Source organism: Bemisia tabaci, chromosome 4, assembly GCF_918797505.1.
Source record: "Bemisia tabaci chromosome 4, PGI_BMITA_v3".
In the NCBI taxonomy this organism is placed as follows: Eukaryota; Metazoa; Arthropoda; class Insecta; order Hemiptera; family Aleyrodidae; genus Bemisia; species Bemisia tabaci.
In genome coordinates this window covers 8,350,410-8,366,031 of record NC_092796.1, presented here as the reverse complement: position 1 = coordinate 8,366,031, position 15,622 = coordinate 8,350,410, and the positions used below count along the sequence as shown (strand labels likewise).

At 42.9% G+C, this 15,622-nt stretch overlaps 2 protein-coding genes across 2 annotated transcripts in view; one reads left to right on the top strand and one right to left on the bottom strand.

The window, feature by feature from the left end:
• Positions 1 to 185: 185 nt before the first annotated feature.
• On the bottom strand, positions 186 to 2,825 carry LOC109040311 (uncharacterized). Its single transcript, XM_019056205.2, has 3 exons — positions 2,611 to 2,825; positions 1,856 to 2,038; positions 186 to 498 (listed from the first exon to the last, which is right to left on the bottom strand). Exons 1-3 carry the CDS (start codon positions 2,701 to 2,703, stop codon positions 319 to 321), a joined length of 456 nt encoding a protein of 151 aa, XP_018911750.2. The 5' UTR covers positions 2,704 to 2,825; the 3' UTR covers positions 186 to 318.
• A 9,628-nt stretch (positions 2,826 to 12,453) lies between these two features.
• Positions 12,454 to 15,622, top strand: part of LOC109037575 (LHFPL tetraspan subfamily member 6 protein) — a 21,771-nt gene continuing 18,602 nt past the window's right edge. The window contains exon 1 of the mRNA XM_072299234.1: positions 12,454 to 13,729. The gene's annotated coding sequence lies outside the window, so the exon portion shown is untranslated. The remainder of the gene's footprint in view (positions 13,730 to 15,622) is intronic.

The window sequence follows — 15,622 nt, the reverse complement described above, 5'->3', positions numbered from 1 at the left end:
TCCAGGGTTAGATAGTTTTTATGTCTGAAGCTCAATTCTGATTTTTGAAGCCCTCATGCCAATAATTCCTGAAGTCTTCGGGCACTGAAATCCTTTGTCTTGCTGACAAATAATGCAAATGCTTGGCACAAAATTTCATAACCTTAGATTGTGTTGATTGTCAAACTGATGAAGATACGCTTGAAAAAAATTAGAACAATTTATTCAACTGACTAAAAATTACAAAAAAGAAAACAATAACTTAAACTAAGTAAATGTATAAACTGACATTTTACATATTTACACTCTGCTGTGAACAGTAGTAAGGCTTGAAACCACTCACAGGTACTTCAGTTTATCCTGAATCTCGTTGCACTTGTGTGATCCATCACAAAATGGACGGTGCTTTGTAGCTTTGCATCTGCAGAGCCAGTATTTGCCATCTTTTTCCACTGCAAACTTGACAGGCCTCATCGTTATTTTCATGAGCGGATTTTTATGTGTCCCATCACAGAAAGGCTAAAACAGTCAAGGCATGAAAAAAAACATAAGATTGTGCTGGCAAAACGATTTAAAGAATAAAGTTGAGTTACCTGCAGATGGGTTTCGCATACAAAAGAGCGTACTTTTTTCGGAGAAAATTAATAAAAGAGCCTAATAAAATGCGAGCCGGAAAAGAAGGATCTCCCCAAAAATGAAACTGCTGATTATTGGCTCATTTGAACACTTAAATCTATTATGTTCAAAGCAGTTTTGCGGCATGTTAAGTTGATTTCATTGACGAGTGTGATCTGCTGATGAGGTCTTAAAAAGGCACAAACCGGTATAGATCTCTCGGCGTGACTCCAAATTAATATTCCAATGCAAACTGCCTGAGCTGAACACTCACCCCCTGAGTTTCGTACTGGTACGCATTAGAGTTCAAAAAAATTTTATTTTGATTCTAATCATAACTTTTGTAACTTCTTGGCTTCGTTTTTCTTTCTTTTGTGTGTGCAAATGAAAAAAAAAAAAAACACCAAGAAGTGGCCCGAACTGTATGTGACAAGGTGGAGAAATGGTGCTGGGTCCACACCATTTCGTGGGAAAAACAAAGCCAAGAAGTTCCAAAAATTAAAATTAGAGTCAAAGTTTTTTGAACTCTAATGCGCACCAGTCCGAAACTGAGGGAGGAGTGTGTTCAGCTCAGGCAGTTTGCATTGGAATATTAAGTTATGGTCACGTCGAGAGATTTATATTGGTTTGGGCCTTATTAGACCTCATCGGCAGATCACACTCAGTAGTGAACCCAACTTAACATGCCGCAAAATCCAAGACGGCATTAAAAAGCCGTCATGGATATGACCCGAGGCATGACACTAAAGTGCGATCCTTGCGCTATCTACTGTTGCTGCTGAACAACTCTCATAACAAAACAAGGAAAACTCGAAAAAGTGATTATCAGGCTGGTTGGAGATGCAAACGTATCTAGACTCAACCACCCGCTCGAGAGGGGGAGAAAACACATATCCCCAAACTGTGCGTACAAATGAGAAAAAAACACCAAGATGTGGCCCGAACTGTATGTAACAAGGTATAGAAATGGTGCTGGGTCCACACCATTTTGCGGGGAAAACAAAGCCAGGAAGTTCCAAAAATTATAATTAGAGTCAAAATTAAATATTTTTGAACTCTGAAGCGTACCAGTATGAAACTGAGGGGCAGTTACGTAACCGACACAATTTAGCAGGTTTACATGGACCTCCAGCAGTCCCGCAGGAGGAGCTGATACCTGTAATTCAATGGCTTGTTTGTCAATCACCATGACTTTGTAAAATATTTAGTGCCAAAGCAGCAAAAAGGAAGTTTAATACCATTAAAATGAAATTTGTTTAACCTGATGTCTACTCCAGCCGCAAGCACACCACATGTATACTTTATCTGCCTTTAGTTCAATTGGAAACGGCCTTTTCTCCGCAGGACGACCAAAGCCAGCTTGCTTCCATGCTGTGTAGAATGGTTGAAGGACATTTTTGGGTATAAAATCACTGGGGTTGAACTTGCCCAGCTTCCCAAATGTCTGTAACATAAAATTACGGAAGCTGTTAAGAAAAACTGAAAAATATTAAGAGTGAGCTCAAACGAGCTTGGACAAAAATCAATTTGAAGTGACTAGAACTTTCCCACTATTACACTCCCATAGACTAATGAGTATACGATTGCAAAATTTATTTTGAAGTGTTAAGAAAACGATTCAGTTGCTTCAAAATGGAACATACCTCAAGCTAAGCCGAGAGCTGGAGCACCTATCTTCCCTGCTCTTAAAGCATAAAACGTATATCGATGAAAATATTGCGGTAAAGGTAAAAATGTATGACTATTTGAGAAGGAGCATAAGAGTTATTGATTCCAATGTAAATTGATCTGACTCGCCATTTCAATGAGAGAAAGCGTGAAAGGCAGCTTGAGAAATTCTGGTGCCTGTCAGCTCACGCCCTACATAGGAGAAGAGTTTTCCGTTCCTGAACACCTCAGAGCAGGCTTTATGCTTTGGTAGCTCTCTATAAAGGCTCAAAGGCAATGCTCAAGAGCGAAAAATACATTCAAGTTTTTGATATTGAGTGCCACAGAAAACAAACGGAAATTGCTTACACTGGTATAAATTGCAGCAGAATGAGGGGTCGATAATTTTGATGTCTTGGAAAAATGAAACGGGAGCACACATTTTTTGGCGAATTTGATCATTATGAACGGAAAGGAAATAAAAAGAGATATGTAGTTCTTTTATATTCACAAAAATCTGAACGAGGAGAGCAGTGAATACAATGCCGACTGGGAGGAACATACAACTATAACCTCAAACTCAAAAACACAACAACACCAGGAACCAACGACAGACCAGGAACCGGAACCGGTGCCCGGTGCGCCGCGCCGCGCGGACCGCACTGTGTTTGGCGCAATGCGTGAAGTATTCATGCAGTCTTGTAGGCGCTAATATGTCTTACATGCCGACCGCCGCGCCGAGGGTTTCCTATTTTCATCTCAAGTTCTCGTCATCATTGCTCTCTGCGTCGCGCCGTTCCAAGTCAAATTCCGTGTTCGGTTTCTCTCTTGGTCTTAACTCGACTAATTAAAGGTGCTGTCTATTGTATCACAGAAAGACGACAAAATTAGAGATATACTCTCAGAAAATGAGAGATTTGGTCACCTTTTCTCGTTCGTAATTTTTTTTCTGATTCCAATTTTTCTTTATAGCTACATTGAGAAAAATTGCAAAATTTGCCGCCATGTGGCCACCCCCAACCCAAATCCGGCCCTGACTAGATCTCCGAGCTGACCGGGGTCTTGATACTTACACGCCGGGCGGAGTGAGGATATCTCACCAAACACCGAGCGAACCGGGGACAGAATACCTTAGGTACCTTGATTTAGATTGCACCGAGCGGACTGGGGAAGAGACAAATTGGCAGCTGCTTTGAGAGCGGCGAATGATTGCGTCTGATCCAGTGACGATTCATGCACTGTAACGCGCCCGGCATACGATGCGATGCTGCGTGTTCGAAAAGGATAACTAAAAGAACCATAATTGCTGACTCCTGGGATTTTCCTTGGCATATTTAAAATAGTATACTTACATGTCTGAGGTGTGAGGACCAGACGAAACATAACTTCCTTGAGGTATACTGCCGTGCTAAGGAAGAACGCCGTATGAACATTCGAGAGCTGCCAAATTTCCTTGGATGAAATGTTTATTTTTGAAGAGAATTAGGAATATTTTTCCTTGAAATTTTCAGGAACTTTAGATCAAAATGCGAACAAAATTCTCTAAGAAATTGGAAGAAAAGTATTCATAAGTTCGCCAGGGAATTCGTGCTTTATTAAAGAAAATTTGGCAACGCCTGAAGGTTCATTCATGAAGGCTATTTCCATTTAAATCTTCCGTCACATTCTTACGGCGCAATGATACAACTATTTCAACTCTCCGGAATGCGTGAGGTAACACGCCGCATTTGAAGGCGTTTTCAAATCGGCCAAGTTCCGATACCCGGATTATCGTTTTGCATAGTTCATATTCATTTCTTATATTCCGTACCACTCGTTTATTCTTAATCCTCGTAGAAAAACCACACATTTGTTAAAACAATTCTAGCTGGAGCGCACTTCAGCTATGCATTCACCACTGCAAAAATGTCAAAGGATATCGACACGTCCAGCGTGCATGGAGGCTATTTCCATTTAAATCTTCCGTCACATTCTTACGGCGCAATGATACAACTATTTGAACTCTCCGGAACGCGTGAGGTATCACGCCGCATTTGAAGGCGTTTTCAAATCAGCCAAGTTCCGATACCCGGATTATCGTTTTGCATAGTTCATATTCTTTTTTTATATTCCGTGCCACTTGTTTATTTTTAATCCTCGTAGAAAAACCACCCATTTGCTATATACAATTCTAGCTGTAACGCACTTCAGCTATGCATTCACCACTGCAAAAATGTCAAAGGAAATCGACAAGCCCAGCGTGCATGAAGGCAGGTCCGCCACAAGGGGGGGATACTGGGTCCCTGGTACCGGGGCCCGGGCCCCAGAGGGGACCCGTGTTACCCGTGAAAAACCACTACGAATTCACATGCAACCTTGTTTCGTAAGAAAAAGTGAAAAATTTACCCTAAAAATTTCGCAAAAGGTGAATAGATTTTCAGAAACATGCTGGGGCACTGTAGAATTCTTCTTAAATTTTCAAAGAAGTATACCTCTTCGAAAATTTCTATCTATTTTCAAGATTTTCAGTACAGAGGGATATTTTTAGTAACTGCGTTTCATTTTCTTCCGTCGTCAGATGCTAAGAGTCTGAAGTCTGGGCATCCTCGACTTCAGTGGTTCATGGCTCAACTCCCTTGCCATAGACAAACGAAGGGGGAGTCCAGGGGGGCCTGACCCTCTTAGAACTCAAAATAGTATCATATGCCGCCCCCCCCCCCCTCGAAATAAAAATAAAAATTTTCCAGATGTTTTGAATGCAACAATTCGCAAGTATTTTGTGCTGAAAGTAGAAAAAAAAATAAAACATAATTATTCCGCAGAAATTGATGGAAAAATTCTTTATGGAAGCTTCAAAATGCGTCCGATTAGTCGTATAAATTCTAAAATTTCTCGGGGGATGCCCCTCGGACCCCCCCCCCCCCTTCGTGCTTGGGGCCCGAACCTTAAAACTGGTACCAGGGCCCGAGATGGGATGTGGCGGGCCTGGGTTCATACGGCGTTTTTCTTTAGCGCGGCAGTACAGGTACCAAAATAACTAAAAGAACCTTAATGAACTAAAATCACCTGAACGGCGCGAGCGCTCTCTCCCGAAGTGTCGCCGAGGCTAGCCTCCACTCCGCTTGAATTATTGGTCCAGCAGATTTAGGTATGTACTACGAGCACTTACTCATGACCTGAACTTACCACTACCGTAGGTCCTGCAAAGAGGACTCTCTTAAGGAGAGTCGCCGTTTCGGTACCCCGCTTTGCTATGCTAGTCTCAATTTTTTTATTTGAAATTATGTTCAAAAGCAGGGGAATAAAGCTCTCTTTAACTTAAGATTTGCAATAATTCCATAAAATAATAACGTCGTGATAGAGTCCTAAATCATTAGGTAAGTTTTATTTTCCTGAGAAAAGAGACTGCAGAGAATCTCGGCGAAAAATTCAGAAACTATACGGTAACTTTAAAATATACCTGAAGTTATCTTCAGAATATCATTTGTCGGTATCTTCAAAAAATTTCTAAAATCAATCTGCAGAATATCATTAGGTATATGCGATAATTTGAAGAAATCTTTGTTGATATATGATACGTCATCATTTCGATGATTTCTTGATTTGTGAAGTTCGATTTATCGGTCAACGATGTCTACATATTTTTTTTCTAAAATAACGAAAAGAAATCTTTCTAAATATTCGTGGTGGGTGTATCTATGACCTGAAGACTTATTGGCGAAAACGAGCATATTATGAACCAATGATAACATACCATCCTCGCCGCGTTCCAAGTTCCTTGGCGCGCACCTTGCGGAGCGCCTTCAACATCGTAGTTATGCTTCAAACGCGACACTCACGCTCTGATGTGTAATTTTCGCATGTTGCGCATGTCGGAGCGTATGTCCAGTTTAGAATTGCCCAAAAATTGAAAGATTTTAATGCCACGAAATTCATGTTGAAATCCGCGATTTTTATTTCCATGCCGAACTGAGAAGGGGATTTTCAATTCCATGAAGACTTGATGGAAATGACTTTGGTCCGTGTGAGTTGCATGGAAGTGTTATGAGTTCCATGTCGAGCTCACAAGGAATTGTTTTCATTGCCATGAAGACTTGATGGAAATGACTTGGTTTCCGTGTGAGTTGCATGGAAGTGTTATGAGTTCCACGTCGAGCTCACAAGGAATTGTTTTCATTTCCATGAAGACTTGATAGAAATGACTTGGTTTCCATGTGAGTTTTATGGAAACGTTATGATTTTCATGTCGAAGGACGTGGAAGTCAGACGATTTCCATGAAATCACATGGAAGTCGGGTCATTTCCACGTGAATCTTCATGGACCATTTTTAGCAGGGAAGAGCTGCCGCTTCATGTTTTTTCCATAGGAAACCGCAGTCATCCGTCCTGGATGTCCCCCAGCTCTGAAAGAGGCCCGATGCGAAATTTACGCATGGTTTAGGTTCTCCCGCACGAATCGGGGGGGATCGAGAATCGGCACGCCTGCCCAGTGAATTACGGCCCAGCAGCCCGGCACTTGAAAACATCAAGTGTCAGTACAGCAGGGCGTGACCCCGGCGAAGGGCGATAGCTGGAGGGGTGGCGGGGGAGGCAAAAGGTTGGGAGGAGAAGCACTAATGAGCTCAAATTGACACACAGTCTGTCTCGAACAAAGCCACTTCCTCTGCGACTGAAATTATCAGCCTGGAATGTACACGGAGGAATTGGGAAGCAGGATGTTACGGGAGGATTTAGTGTGACGTCGATTTTTAGTAAATACCCGATCGAAAAGAGCAACCGATAAGCCGTGCGATTAGAAGGCTCACCGCAGCTCAGTATATGGACTGCATTTTGAAATGGAACTATGAATTTTGGCTCTTCTGGAAAAACAATTGTGTGCATAGGGAAATTAATCGCACATACGTTGTTTTTAAACCGGGCCAGAGTTGAAAGTTCCAAATTGCAAAATGTAGGTAGTCCACGTGTTTCTCGGACTCTCTTGTTGCGTATTCATCACGTGAAGCTGATCCTCCCTCTTTTCGAGAACGATCAGTCCTGGACTAGTTGCTTAAAAAGGAAAAATAGAGTTTTTCGTCGATTTTAAGGAGTTCGAAGTAAAATTTTTGGGTTTGCAATGTCAAAACAAACATTATTACTTGTAAGTATGCTGTGCAAAGTCATGATAAGAAATAATTTGATGCATGTAATTGCTGCCAACTGCCTTTGAAAATCGCGTCCAAAGCGCTAAAAAGGCGAGTCTCCAAAATTTTCGCCGCGACTAAAAACGCGTTGCGGCAGCACTAAAAATCATCCGATTTCGCTCAAATTTGGGATATTAAATGTTTAACACAAAGACATTGGTTTAACATGTGACATAATGAAACCATCGATCATTGATGTTCCGAGAAAATTTTTTGGATGGTTCAAATCTGGGACACCCTAATACGCGAAGCACGTGACACCATTAGGGGTAGAGTTAGGCGCTGGGGGTTGGGGCATTTCGAGTCTTTGCCTGTCGTATGGGCGCCGAGACAAGACACACAAAGGGATCCCGATTACACAATCTGGAATGTACCTGGTAAACTAGGTAAACTACATTAGATAGCTCATATCAGCACCTACAAGACTGCCCGAATACTTCACGCATTGCATCAAACACAGTGCGGTCATTGCGGTCAGCGTGAAACGTATAGCGCCTACAAGAATGCATGAATACTTCACGCTTTGCGCCAAACGCAGTGCGGTCAGCGTGAAACGCATGGCGCCTACAAGACTGCGTGAATACTTCACGCATTGCGCTATACATGGTGCGGTCTGCGCGGCGCGGTGCGGCGCGGCGGCGGAAGTTAATATCATTAAACCACATTCATGTTTGTTCTTTCATAATTTTTTCGTTCATTTCCTATGAATGGAAAGGCCTTATCCACACAGAGATAGGTTTACAAAACTTAACTTTTGCTAGTAGTGTTGAAAGGGCATCCCCAAAAAATGTGTTCAACACGAGTAAACGCGTCTTATGCACCCCTCCCCCGCTGGCACGTTCACTTGATGGTTTTTATTGATGTTTCAATACGAATGAGAAGGGGGCGGCAAAATATAGGCGGCCCATGGGCGGCGAGTAGGTAAATCCGGCCCTGTTTTCAGCATACCATAAAGTACAGAATTTTTAGAATTTCAACATTTAAAAATATGAGAGGAAATTGAAGAGAAAGAGAAAGAAAGAGTTCGCAGGTTTGATGAGTTATTTTTCCAAAAATATTGAAAACTCGTGAGCTTTTCGCCATAAATTCACAAAACTTTGTATTCCGTCAAAATTTATCTGCCTAGGCATTTGACAAAATGCCTGATTTCACTATTTGCCTGCGACATACATATGTGGATGGCATACATTTTCGTGATCTATACCACTCGTGATCAGTGCTCTTCACAAGGTCTCAGGTCTGGGTCCGACATCATGGGAGAATGCAATGGAGATGTTGCATGTGTGAGGAATTTGCGATTTGACTGATGATTTTAATGTAAAAGTTCGCGAGAAACACGATGGTGCCACTGTTTTTTTCTGAAATTAACTCCCAAACTCAAAAGAAGCTCTCAAGTTGAGGCCAAAATGGAGGGGATATCCCACCCTACCCTGAGAGTCCACGTCTACATCAAGACAAACTCTCCATGCAAAGATAGGGAGCAAATACATTAGCAGGGTTGCCGTGTTTTCAGTTTCGGAGTCCCCAAATAAAGTGGCAGCCCTGTCAATGTATTTGCTCCCTATCTTTGCATGGAGAGTTTGTCTTGATGTAGAGGTGGACTCTCAGAATAGCGTGGGATATCCCCTCCATTTTGGCCTCAACTTGAGAGCTTTTTTTGAGTTTGGGAGTTGATTTCAGAAAAAAACCAGTGGCACCATCGTGTTTCTCGCGAACTGTTACATAAAAATCAACAGTCAAATCGCAAATTCCTCACACATGCAACATCTTTTCTGATAGCGTATTGTGTATTTTCTTCGGAAAATACACTATATACAAAATAGTGTATTTCCCTCAGAAAATACACAAAAACGAAGCAAATCCCACACCCCGGATCGGTACCCCGAGCGATCAGGGTCAGGGACTTCCTAGCATGGTCATGGTCCCCGTCCCCCTCCCCCATCGTATGAGGAAGGAGTTTCCGGGATCCCTCCGCCCACTTAATTGCACGTGAGGCGTCGGGGCCCAGCGCAAGCAGGCGTCCGTCGCTCAAAAAGACTCGAGTTCATGTACCGGGATGTTACCGTGTTCGGGGGGCGGCTATTGATAGGAAAGCACCGCGTTCATCCTGTCCAATTAATTCCGTGAGATAGCGCCTCTGTGCGGAGGCCTCTGCCCACGGCCAATTTTAGCTCCTGTGTTGCCATTCTTGTTCGTCTCAAAACGATTATTCTCTAATTCCATAAATTGGCATGGGCTTACAATTCGTCGTCTCCCTCACGGAGGAACGCAACCACTTTTCAACGTTGTAAAATTTCTTCCTCGCAAATCGCCTATAATCAAAAGAATTTGGGGCTTTTCTGACTGAAATTTCACTGATTTTTCCGTAGAGCCCCTTCAAAAATCAGAAAATTTTTGGAGACAAATTGCAAGGGTAATTTTTTGAAAAATAAAGTCAATTCTTAAGTCAATTTGGCAACCTTGGAATGAAGTTACGTTCGTTCGTGCGGGAGACTACGAATTTTGATCATAATTCGATATTGATGCCTCAAGTCAAAAAATGTGTGGCCATTCCAACGTTCAAAAATCGCCTATCATGTTTTACTTTTTAAATGAAAACTACTCTACTCGAATTTTTCGAGATTTTTTGTAGGTGGTTTTAAGAGATAGAAAATCTCGAGAAAGACTTTTGAATAGTTTTCTTCTTAAAAATTAGACCGCGAGTTTTGCTGCGGCTTCATTGAACGGGACAATCGCGGTTATTCTTAACCGCGGATAAGTGCGGTCGCGAATAATCAAGTTTGTAACCCGAAAAATCGCTCCTGGTGAAGTTTTCTGAAAGAAACCTAAAAAGATAAGGAGGTTGTCATTTCGCCTTCAATTTTCGAGGTAGGCTAGGAAACATCCTCCCTTCTGCAATAGTTATTTACTTGACGATTTGTGCCCTCTATTGTCTAAAATATTGTATGATATTTGTATGAAATACTCCTCTATTTCCTCGACGAAAAAGTGCCGTGCGTCGCGCACGCATAACGCGTCATTGAATCTGTGACCGTGTGCATTAAGAGATCCTCTTTTAGACTGAATTGGGCGGCATTTCTAAAAAGGGAACCAAGTGACATCAGCCATTGCCAAATTTCCATTGGCCATACATTTCTTAACGGGGAAACAGTGCTATGAATTCTCTCGAAATTTCAAGGATTTTGTTTAGAGCCACAGAGAAAATTACCGAGAATTATCGAGAGAATCAGTTAAACCGTTATATACTGTAAAAAAAAGAAATTGTTTGATAAAAGTTACAACTGAAATCAGTCGCTTCTTTTTCAAGAAACACTGTCCCATCAGAGATTATGAAAACTTTCAATAGGTAACGGAGGGACACCCAAAGCAAGGAGCAGATGAGTGAGGTTCCTCAGTCAGGCCCAGTTCTACGCCCTCTAGACAAATTCATCCGCTTAACGAAGCAGCAAAACCTCAAATGTTGCATTAGGAATTTTCTGAAGGTAACGTAGTTTTAATGGCCAGAAGTCAGAATGCTCTTCCGAACTTGGCGAGGTAGAAATTTAGAGAACGTTGGGTTCGATACAGTAACAGACCTCTGCATCGAATGCGACGTTTTTGCCAGGAAATATCCTGCTTTCAATTTTTTGGGTTGAGAATGGTTCTGTAAACTCATGATGCGCTAGAGCCACTGCTTCGCGTCATCGCGCCTTCACTTTTTCAGATGCAGCACAGACGTCCATTGAGTACGAATAGTTGTATCTCTGCGCCGTCGTAAACACGCATCCTTTCCCGTCCCTCTATTTCCATATTGTGTTTGTTTCCGTTTATCTTATTCGTAATTGTGCTTCAAAGCACTACGTGAGTAACACAGCCGAAGGTAGGAGAGATAGAGATGTGTTCGGGTTTCTTCTTTAACTTTTCCCCCGAATTTGAGTGACACCTCATTGACAGCATACATATAGCAGAACATTGAGAGTTCACGCTTCGCGTCATCGCGCCTTCAATTTTCCAGATGCAGCACGGACGTCCATCAAGTACGAATAGTTGTATCTCTGTCGTAACACGCATCCTTTCCCTCCAGTGTTCGAAACTTACAGGCGCCAACGCGCCAAATGCGCCTAAGAAATCGATAATGGCGCCTAAAAAATGAAGGCTCTGCGCCATCATAGCCCCTAAAAATTACCTCCCCCCCCCCCCAAAAAAAAAAAAAAAAAATCAAAAAATTATAGTCTTTCTGTTTGGTGATTTTTCGAAATTTCCCCTGAGTAACAGCTATTAGTTCGGTAACTAAAACATATTGCGGCTAACTTGTCACTAAATGCGCCGTGATACATAAGCCTAAAATCAATTCGGTCGCTAAAAAATCTTTAATGGCTCCTATAAATCGAGCTTGATGCGCCACATGGCTACTGAAACTCCAAGGTGAGTTTCGAACACTGGCTAGGGCAATCGTCTGGTTTTTGGCTGCTGAGTGAAAATCTGGCGAGATTTCAGACTTAATCGCACTGGAAAAAAAAACACATTGGATCTAGAGTTCAGACTCTTGAAAACATCGACAAGAAAAAATACTCTTGATTCAATCAGATTTTTGCTTAAATCAAAAGGAAATCCGCTCAAATTAAGAGGTTTGGTTCATGATTTAAGCAAAAATCCGATTGAATCAAGAGTATTTTTTCTTGTCGATGATTTTAAGAGTCCGGACTCTAGATCCAATGTGGTTTTTTTTTTTTTTTCTTTTTTTTTTTTTTCAGTGCGCTGCAGTTAATCGCACGCCTGGACCACGTCAAGAATCCGAGACGAATTCGCAAGAGGCGCTAAAGGCGGCTCCAGACGGACGAATCCTGTTGGCGAGCGGCTCGGGAACCGGGGGGTCCCGGGGCTACTTGGCAACGGGGCCCGGTTGCCCGGGGGGCGGTGCCGAGTGCCGGTCCCCGTCCCGATGGATCCGGGCGCGGCGCTCCCGCACGTTGTCGGCCCCGCGCCGCGCGCGCCGCGTCGGAGCCGGCCGGCATCGGCAGTGAGGCCCCAGCCCTGGCTGCATCCTTGCACCCAGCACCGGCACTCCCAGCTCCAGCTCCCATCCACACGCCACGGCCGACCCGGGCGACACCTTGCTCCTCGTTGCATTCCTCCCCGCAGCGCGAACAGTGGACCGCCGCGCCGTCTCCTTCCCACCTGGGCCATCCTGGGCTCCCGGTGGGCGCACATCGCTTCCCTAACACTCAACACCCCGCCTCCCAGCCTCGTATTTCTGGTTTTTCAAAGCCTCTCGTGAGTTTATTTTCTCCCGAAAAAATACGTTCTTTTTCGCCGAATAGAAATTTATCGATTTCGGCGCTTTTCCCCCCTGCGAAGACGGTTTTTGTTTGTTTGAGGTGATCAAAATCGGATGTAAAACTGTGCTATATCGTTCAAAAATCTGTGATTTTAATTGTTGATCCCGTTGTTCGCAAAAAGGCAACTTTTCTCTGACCGCGAAAAATTGTGCGATTGAATTTCGACGCGGTTTCGAGGAGGATATATCTTTCTTACCTGTTTTTATCGCCCATGAGGTGATCGAATTTGGAGGTGAATAATGTGTTATATCGTTGTGAGTTTTGTGATTTGAAATATTTGTATACTTACGTATTCTAAACTTATTCTGAAGTGCACATGTGGGTATTTCGTCCGCTTGGGTTTGAACGTGTCAACCTCGGAACAACATTATCCAGAAACCTCCGGGGATACCTTTTTTCCCTCGATTCTTACAAAAATAAACACATATTCTGCTTGTTTCGCGAGAGTTAAAATAATTAAAATCGAATCTCTAAACAAATTGTGATTAATTTGTGTTCGACTCCCGTCGATTGAAATCTACGAAAAATTCTCCGTTCGCTGAGATTTCCGTGTTCCTTTGAAGGACCTCAGAAGCTTCTCTCCTCGGAGCGCGATGCAACCTTCGTTCGAAGCCGAGAAATTTCAGCTGAGCTGTCCAGCGGCGCACTGCAATTAGCAGCCGCGTTCGTTATCGCGAATCAGTGTTGTGATTTTTTCTTGCATTAATTGGCTCATCCCACAGTCAGTAGTATCAGAGTTCACCGGGCACATTTTTCCGACACTTATCGAAGGCTCACGATTCGCTGATTCCGCGTCCGCGCTGGTTGTGCTCGAGAATGTGTGATCGGAATGACCACGGCTCATGCAAAGGCATGCGCTTGCCGTAATGCCAAGTGAATGATCGCGTTACATCGAGTTAATATTCACTGGAAAAACAGCTAGGCGATCAGAACAGTGGTGAATGCAGCTCGACCCTACCCTGCAAGCGGATTTGGATGAAATTCAAGTGGTACTAAAGACCTGCTTCACAAGTGAGTCGATTTAGATAATTTTCTCGAGGTTTGTTTTCATATCGATGGTTTTAAAGTCTATAGATGCGTATCTCCATGGTAGCTTTTGAAAGTCTCCGATTATGTTTTATTTGGACCGCGGTGAGTTGATAAACCAAAGTCACACGAGTCATTGTGTAGTGCACAATCAGGGTCGGACTGGCTCGCATCTAAGGGCGTGAACCCTTTGCTGGTTAAAGGGGCGTAATGGGATATTTCCTGGTAGGGCATCCCCTACGTGGTGAGGGGTTCAGAAAATTTTGGCAAAGCAACGCAAAGTTTACGCTATTTTCAGGTTCAAAGTTTATTAATCGTACAGAGTAAAAATTGTAAAATTGAACGTATTGAAGTAACAGACAGACTTCTGTAATTAAAGAAAACATGAAAAATAAAAGCCACTATCCAAAAGAACCGAACTCGTGCTGCAGTTTACTCGAGCTTGAGATGTGGGTCTGCAAATCCATCCTAAAAAAGAATCAGACAAGAACCTAAAAAAAAAAAAAGAAGAAAGGACAAGTATAAACATAGCCGAAGACAGGAGAGATGTGTTCAGGTCTCTTCTCTAACTTTTCTCCCGAATCTGAGCGACACCTCATTGAGAGCATATAACAGAGCATAAAGAGATCACGCTTCGCGTCATCGCGCCTTCAATTTTTCAGATGCAGCACGGACGTCCATCAAGTACGAATAGTTGTATCTCTGCGCCGTCGTAAACGCGCATCCTTTCCCTCCCTCTATTTCCATACTGTGTTTGATTCCGTTTTTCTTATTCGTAATTGTGCTTCAAGCACTACGTGAGTCTCACAGCCGAAGGAAGGAGAGATGTTTTCAGGCCTCTTTTTTAACTTTTTTCCCGAATCTGAGCGACACCTCATTGACAGCATATCGACGGTGTAAATCGGCAATCACATAACTCGGTTTGCGACGTCGCAGACTTTCTGTCATACTTTATTTTTTAGACGGAAAACTACTCAACGTTAATTTTAAACTGCCGTGATTTTCCTTCTCTGTGCGAAGGAAATTCTGCAAAAACTTCAAGAAATGATGTCAACTTGTTCTCATTTGAAAACATAACTTAGAGGTGAAGATTCTCAGACACCGCAAACGAGTTATGTGATTGCGGATTTGCACCGTCGATATAGCCGAGCATTAAGAGCTCACGCCTCGCGTCATCGCCCCTTCAATTTTTCAGATGCAGCATTGACGTCTATCAAGTACGAATAGTTGTATCTCTGCGCCGTCGTTAGCACGCATCCTTTCCCTCCCTCTATTTACATTTTGTGTCTGTTTCCATTCGTCTTATTCGTAATGGTGCTTCAAGTACTACGTGAGTAACACAGCAGAAGGTAGGAGAGATGTGTTCGGGCCTCTTTTTTAGCTTCTCTCTTGAATATGAGCGACACCTCACACCTCATTGACAGCATATAGCAGATCATTGAGAGCTCACGCTTCGCGTCATCGCGCCTTCAATTTTTCAGATGCAGCACGGACGTCCATCAAGTACGAATAGTTGTATCTCTGCGCCGTCGTAAACACGCATCCTTTCGCTCCCTCTATTTCCATATTGTGTTTGTTTCCGTTTGTTTTATTTGTAATGGTGCTTCAAACTAGTAGCATAGAGCAGAGCATTGCGAGTTCACGACTCTCGCCATTGCGTCTTACATTTTTCATATACAATGTGGACATCCATCTTGCGCGAATAGTTGAATCGCGTTTACACTTTAGATGTCTCTTATTTTTGAATTTCGAGAGAAATTAAGGTTAAGTTTGCCCGAGATATGCTATGGTATAGCCAAATCATTGGTCATTTTGAAAAGGAAGAAATATGTTTAATGGTATCTCAGTCTCAAGAGGTCTATAAAGGGTGCGTACGCC